This window comes from Sinocyclocheilus anshuiensis, unplaced genomic scaffold (assembly GCF_001515605.1).
Source record: "Sinocyclocheilus anshuiensis isolate Anshui unplaced genomic scaffold, SAMN03320099.WGS_v1.1 scaffold728, whole genome shotgun sequence".
In the NCBI taxonomy this organism is placed as follows: Eukaryota; Metazoa; Chordata; class Actinopteri; order Cypriniformes; family Cyprinidae; genus Sinocyclocheilus; species Sinocyclocheilus anshuiensis.
This window is the reverse complement of record NW_015555767.1, coordinates 1,265,619-1,273,142: the sequence shown is the minus strand read 5'-3', so window position 1 is coordinate 1,273,142 and position 7,524 is coordinate 1,265,619. Positions and strand designations below refer to the sequence as shown.

General features: G+C 34.4%; 2 protein-coding genes across 4 annotated transcripts in view; both read right to left on the bottom strand.

The window, feature by feature from the left end:
* Positions 1-1,028, bottom strand: part of LOC107674211 (uncharacterized) — a 7,526-nt gene extending 6,498 nt beyond the window's left edge. The window contains exon 1 of the mRNA XM_016468113.1: positions 846-1,028. The gene's annotated coding sequence lies outside the window, so the exon portion shown is untranslated. The remainder of the gene's footprint in view (positions 1-845) is intronic.
* A 409-nt stretch (positions 1,029-1,437) lies between these two features.
* Positions 1,438-7,524, bottom strand: part of LOC107674214 (uncharacterized) — a 10,096-nt gene continuing 4,009 nt past the window's right edge. The window contains exons 4-8 of one of the 3 annotated variants that reach the window (XM_016468120.1): positions 6,855-6,932; positions 6,680-6,769; positions 6,468-6,572; positions 5,108-5,279; positions 4,618-5,028 (exon numbers count right to left, since the gene is read on the bottom strand). In XM_016468120.1, the coding sequence (XP_016323606.1) occupies positions 4,841-5,028; positions 5,108-5,279; positions 6,468-6,572; positions 6,680-6,769; positions 6,855-6,932 (633 nt within the window). In that variant the 3' untranslated portion in view covers positions 4,618-4,840. Of the gene's footprint in view, positions 1,530-4,617; positions 5,029-5,107; positions 5,280-6,467; positions 6,573-6,679; positions 6,770-6,854; positions 6,933-7,524 lie in introns of those variants that run through there. The other 2 variants (XM_016468118.1, XM_016468119.1) reach the window with 2 other exon arrangements.

Here is a 7,524-nt window from a genome sequence, read left to right as displayed (position 1 = left end):
GGTGATATTTATTTTGTACAACATTTGCAACTGCTTTTCATCACTTAATTAGAAACAGCTGCTACTTAAACTGTCATCTCTTATAGGCACTACTGAACAGATATTTAGAAGTTGATTTTAAAATTCAAAGTTTTTCAAATTAAAATAAAGCTATGCAAACACTTGCATTTTTACAACACTATAAGTGTGTCCCATACGGTAATGAAAAGTTCGACACACTTGTGGTCTTCATCCTCACTTGAACACTTGGGCCAAATACAGGACATACGTCATATAAGTGGTCAAGTGCAAAGACCGCAAGTGTGGGTATTTGGACAAGGGGAATATCTAGCTTGTCCTGTTTTCTTTAGTCTTAAGACATGAAACATGTTTTACAGCACCACTCGTCTCCTCTGACGCTGATCATTCGGCTTCAGCGTCTGATCTAACGTGCGCGCTCCCGCGAGAACATTTGCTGAACAGCGACCCCTGGTCAGTTTTCGCTAGGTCACCGATTTCGGCACAACAGGGGCATTTCTCTCGTTTAAAGGGACATGTCTGCTGAAGGAAGCAAGCAAGCAAGCTAAGGACGAGAACTGATTTATCCCCAAAAATATTTGTTTGAGTATATTTTTTTAGACTCGTGTTTGAGTCTAATATGTCTGTAAACTAACAAACAAAGTGGTCAAGGTTTTTTTCATGAATAACGCCTTTTCTACAAAAAAGCTACAACTTCTCACCTCATCAATCGTCTAAAGCGGGAATCATTTAATGATGGCGCCTGAGCAAATTCTGGAAACGAGAACCACTAAGAAAACATGCATACACTCAAAGGTAAACAAATATTTCAAACGAGGGAAGCTTACCTTCTATAAAATAACGATTTTGCCCGGTTGAGACAAGGGCTCTGAAATCCTCAGTCGCTGTGTGGAATGTGAAGCGTCACCGCATAACGGGCCGACGAGAAACAAACATCAGTGGGACCGAATTCCACAATATTGCAGACAAACTATGCATTTTGGGCTGTAGTGTTGTTGGCATGTGTCGTAACATTTTTGTTCATGTAGACAAGCATAGAAACAATAAACCAACCCATTTGTTTGAGTAGGAAAATAGGTGAACGTGTATACAATTATTTTCATGCATTTATATAGTCGAGTGTTTGTCCATCTGCGTTTCATGCTCCTCATACTTATCAAGAACCTCGTAATTTACATGGAATGATCTTCAAACCAGACCTTAAATATTCAACTGAAATTTAGGATGAATACAATTTGAATGCACCCCATCTAGCTACTTTTATTTTAACGTTTCTCCTCAATCCCATCTCATGTCACAAAAGTTCCCATGAATGTTTCAAAACCTTCCTGACTATATCATCCCTTAAAGAAAGAAAACATATCAAACTGCACACACAAAAAAAACAACAGAGGACAATGTCACACATAACTATATTTTATTCACAACTTTACATTCTGAACATCACCTCTTTGAAGTTGTACAAGATATCGCTGGCCCATAGGTAAAATATTTCTCTCCATAGCGGTTTCCTGCAGGAGAAAAGAACATCTTAAAAATATGTTTCACGTCATTTTAATTTTAAAGTTCAACATTTGAAACTGGAAATCTTGAGGCTTCACAATAAACTTGAGATATGGCCTTAACACAAAAAGCTGAGTATAAATTACATTAAAAAATACACTTAAACTAAATGAGCATCACTCTTATTTTGTCTAGAATTCCCAGTCATGTGTGGGGTTGATGTAAAATTAATAATAATAATAACAACAACAACAATATTTATCAGAATAAAATCTGGTCAAAGTTGAGCTTATTCTGCCCACTGAAGAGTCTGTCTGGCCAACAGGTGAAACCAGTTTCACACTTGCAGATTTTCAGTCGTCTGCTTCATTTACATATGCAATAAAGATTCACAAGTCAAGCAGCGTTTCACTGTAGGTGGGTTAAAAGACCCAGCAACTCCTTACTGAGTTAATGGCCCTGCTGACTTTCCAACAATGTTTGGCATGGTGATAATGTAATTAAGCACCATTTGCCTATTTACGAGTAGTGAAATAAGAAAGTTGAGGCAGAGCACTTTCTTTACTGATAATATTTATAAATGTAATTTATTTCTGTGATGATGGCAAAGCTGGGTTTTCAGCATCATTACTCCAGTCTTCAGTGTCACGTGATCCTTCCGAAATCATTCTAATATGATTTGGTGCTCAAAAAATAGTTATTATTATAAATCTTGAAAACAGCTGTGCTGCTTAATTTTTTTTTGTAGAAACTGATACATTTATATAAACGTCTTTACTGTCACTTTTGCTAAAAAAAATAATATGAATCAAAATAAAAGCATTAATTTCTTTCAAAAATAAATAAAAATGTTACTGACCCCAAACCTTTCAAGGGTTCATCTTTTTTTGGTATCACCCCTCAACAGAACAACTCTTCTCGCTGTAGACCTTAGTATGATGTAGTAGATATGCTTTAAATATGCATGCGCAAACACAATTTTTTTGTAGAAAATACTATTTTCAAGCAATATTTGCAGTTTTATATATATATTTTTTCACACTTGATCCTTTTCAGGGGTCTGAGCACGGTTCGCGTGATTTTTGGCCCATATGTGAACACTCCAAACGATCTCAGACCCCTCAGAAGCGAACCGAACCGAGACCATCTCGGGAGGTGGTCTGAGTACGGTTCGCTTTCGGCTAAAGGTACGGTTCGCTAAAAACGTGCATTGTGAACACAAATCGGCCCGGGCTCACTTGATTTTTCCATTTGCGAATTCCAATGTATTTGGCCATCAGATGTTTCCGTACAAATCAGCTGTTCATAGTGGCTGCTTCTTGTGGCAGATCTATACAAATTGTTCGCTCACAACGTACACTCGTTTATTTTAATTTCAACCGCTTCTAAACTGCTTCTAAATGGCTGTGCGCCTTGCCAGTTTAAACTTTTTGATATAGGCTATGAGCTCGCACATCCCAGCGGGGGCTAAACTAGGCTACACTCTCTTTTCCGTTTATTGTTTCAACTGTCAAAAACACCCATGGTTCACATAAACACAGTTGGATTTGTCTCAATCGAATGTAAACATCTGGGAAAGAAATTGCATGTGTAACTGATCTTGTGCAGTATGTAGTAGTTCTAGTACAGCAGCCTAATATGAGAATCAGGAGAATCTATTATTCATACGATTAATAATAGGCCTATGCATTTTAATTTTTTTCATTTGATTAGTATCTTACTTAAATGCTGCATTTAAGGATACCTGTACTGTACCTGAAAAATTTAAAGCAGTTTATTATATTTTCTTTTATTTTATCTGTTCTTTTATTTTATATATCTCAATGTCAGCATGCCTTTTCCGCTGGTCCTTAAAAAGTCTTACATTTAATTGTATCAAATTTAAGGCCATAAAAAGTACAATGAAAGACAATTGCCATATAGCTTAATGTGATGATTAAAATGAAAAACGCTATGATTTCATTGGATAAATGAGCGCTGCACGTTTTAAAGTCTATTTTTATGCCGTTTTGAAAGCGCCACCTGCTGGCAGAGAATGAATTTGCATTTTTAACAGCCCTTTGCTGGTTAAAATTGATAGCTCTCAGTTATACTGTAATGTTGAATGGCTATAGTCAATGGTTAAATATTGGGGGGGCAATTTTATAGAGAAATCAGTATTGGTATCATTGATACTGGCCTTCAGTCATAAAAAAAAAGATGTGATTAAACAATTATTAAAAAATATACTGTCTTTATGTTGTTTGTACATTAATTTGAAGATTGAATGTGAAATTATTGCAATATAAAAGTATATTTAAAAACTTTAATGTTAGGTGGGATTAATCGCGATTAATTTCAGAAAAATGTGCGATTAATTAGTTAATTTTTTTTAATCGATTGACAGCACTAATAAAAACATGTTGTTTGCAAAATTAAACAATCAGCTTTAATATTGTTACTGTAGTAAAGCCAAGGAAAATTATTAAAATATCTGAAAAAATAAACACTGACTTTATATTAGGTGTGTCTTTAATACTCTCAATTATACTGTAATGTTGAATGGCTATAGTCAATGGTTAAATAAAGGGTGGGGGGGCAATTTTATAGAGAAATCAGTATTGGTATCATTGATACTGGCCTTCAGTCATAAAAAAAAAGATGTGATTAAACAATTATTAAAAAATATACTGTCTTTATGTTGTTTGTACATTAATTTGAAGATTGAATGTGAAATTATTGCAATATAAAAGTATATTTAAAAACTTTAATGTTAGGTGGGATTAATCGCGATTAATTTCAGAAAAATGTGCGATTAATTAGTTAATTTTTTTTAATCGATTGACAGCACTAATATATATATATATATATATATATATATATATCAAGATCATTTTAAATTAAACCAGACAATTAATGTTTTGAGTACTGACTGTTTATTAGAACTTATTTTTTAATATGTAGTGTTTTATATTTTTACTTCTGGAGACTGCTCACATTACATGTGTCTGTTTTACTAGTATTACTCATATGGAGAGGAAAAACTGCAGGTCTGGGAAAGTCCATGGTTAAGACCATTTCAAAAGCTGAACAATAAATATCATGTGGTGTCTCAGTAGTGGTGAAATGGAAAATTATTTTAGAGAATGTACACAGATATTTTAGTCCTTACACAGCACTTCACAGTTCCGAAAGAAGCAGCAGATACATTCTTAGTAAATGTTTATTTCCACAACATAGTTTCATAATCCACCAAATACTACAATTGTGAGTGTGACCTGTAGCTAACAGGGAAATAAATATATGAACTAGTGAATCAACAGTATCAGAAATAAATAAACTACTCATGTTCAGGACTTTCCTCAAATGAGCATGCTCCTTCAAATTCCTCTTCTGCATTGAACTTCTGCTTGCATTTTGTGAGATGACATTTTAACTGGCCTCTTCGTAGAACAGTGGCAGAACAGTAGCAGCAGTGAAAATGGGCATATTCTCTGCACTTTAAGTTACACTTGACAATAGCGAAATCTGAAAAAATTAAATCAAGAGTGAATTAATATGCCTTGACAAAATAACATTTTAATGAATTTGAAAGCACTATACACACCATCCTGCTGGACAGCCAACTTCAGATGATTCTGGACGTGGTTAACAACGCTCCATAACTCTCTTGGTTTGTAGACCCAGGTCTCACAAAATGGGCAGTGATACTTGTCACAACACTGAGTGCACTTAGAGATACAGGGGCTTTCTCCATTTTTAAGGACAGTAATATGCATCTAGAAAAAGACATTTACAATTAAATAATGATTAACCTCATTTAACATCGACATTTTGGATGTTAAAATTCACTAACAATTTGTTATAATCAAGATTTCAGCTTGATGAGCTTGATATATTTTCATTATAGTATTTTCAGTATAGTATTTTGCCTTGACAACCTTTTAAAATCTATTATAATTATTCTTACATGTGCAATTTAGGGGTCACAAGGACCCAGCATGATGTTAAGAAAACAATAAGTCAATTCCAAATGGGCTAATGTAAAATGCAAGTGTCATCAAAATACGTGAACAATATAACAACAACGTAAGTTGTGCTCATTCACTTACTGTCTCACTTGTTGGTGTTGAGTCCATCCTTGTCATGAAGTATGATGGCAAATAATCCTCATTATTACGCATGTGCATTAAAGACATTCAGTGCGTCACCAAATTCCTCTATGATGCATTCGCATTAAAAGCATCCCTTATGTCAGCCAGCTTCACTGTGTAGTGGATTAGATGAACTACGTTATCGTGCTGCAGTCTGCAGCAAAACCCTCTTCTATCAGATAGGCAATGCAATAATGCTGACCATATTTAATTGAAACTTGATTTTTTAAAGTTGAAAGTTGTTTTTTGTTTTATAACGTGACGTTATATTATAAAACATTTTTGTGCATAATGTATTTCATAACCTACATTTATAAAGAACATTTTTATTTCGATCTGTTCAATCAAATAATATGTTGATTATTTCTCTGCTTGACTTATTACCAAAATAGTCATTAGTCAAAGTCTTATTTTAGTAATTACACTTTGTGCTGTCAATGCAGACAAGCATAAACATAATCAGCTTAAATATTGTGTTGATGGATCATCCTGTGCTAGCAGGACAGATTTTCAGAACACTTACTCTAAAACTTTAGTTTAAAATGATCTATTATTCTAATTGTGTTATGTTAAACATATAATTTAAATCTGAAAAGTAAATTGTCTTTTTTTTAATGACAAATGTTCAAAAAAAAACTTTCTGTTTGCTTTCTTCCATAATATCTAAGCCAATATAACATGTATGTTTCAAATCATGTAGCCCAAGAGAAATGCCTTCATTCACACATTTGTGTCGTAAGATGAATTCACATGTATGATTCATCACCATACAAGCAATGAAGAGATTAAATCTTTGAGCCTATGAAAGCTAACCTTTGCTCTCCTTCGAAGGTAATCCCTGCGGTTGTGTAGCATCTTAGTGCATCGTATAATCACCTCTGCCTCACGTCCATACAACTGCGGCAATGCAGAAATGATCTGTGTAACAGTAAAGCACAATACACTCTGAAAACGTGTCTTTATCTTCATTTCAGGTAATCATAATGGATCATTTCATCAGACGGAACAAATGAAGAGGACTGAACCTTCGCTGTAATCGGGCCCCACTCAATGTTCCTGCTATAGCAGGCCTTCTGCCACACCTGAAACTGAGTCAGGATCTCTCTGGCCACCACCTGGTGAAGACACAAGAAACAGTAATACTGTTTACTTGATCGTTCAAAAGCCTAAAAATGAAATTCATTTTGTATAACTGCTTACACTGAATGTCCTCTGCTTGTTCATGGGGTGTAAATTTCCTTGTTCCGTGGAAACGTGTTCTGCAAACCTTCGGCCAATCTACAACATACACAACAACAAATTAATAAACCACAATTTTCATTGTTAATTTAATATCAATTTTGGTGCATTTAGAAACATTTCTATGCTTCTGTAAAATTCTGCTCAAAAACTTGTTTTGTGATTGAGAGACTGACTGCTTTGTATTGAAATACAATTAATTCACAGGTTATGTGTACTATAATGTGCATGTAGTGTGTTTGTTTATTATCATAACAGTCATCGTTAAGTCTGCAATAACACAGACAATGTTCATTTAAGATTATAATTCATATGTCTATATCTGCAGTCTTTCATTAGTCATAAGGAACTATAAAAAGACTCAAATAACAAATATCAAATTAAATATTCCCAATTTAAAGTCATGCTAGCATTTACTGCTTTTGTTGGAAAAAAGTATACAAATCCATCAGATAATGACCTGTATGTAGTGGAATATAGTTGTCCGACTACAATCACTCCAGGAGAGGCAGGCATCAAGACACAATGCTGCTGGAGATCACAGAAATCTTGAGATCACAGAAATGGCTGAGCAGGAGGTCTTGTATCGTCCAACAAGTGTTCATCAATCCAAAAAAAAAAAAAAAAAACT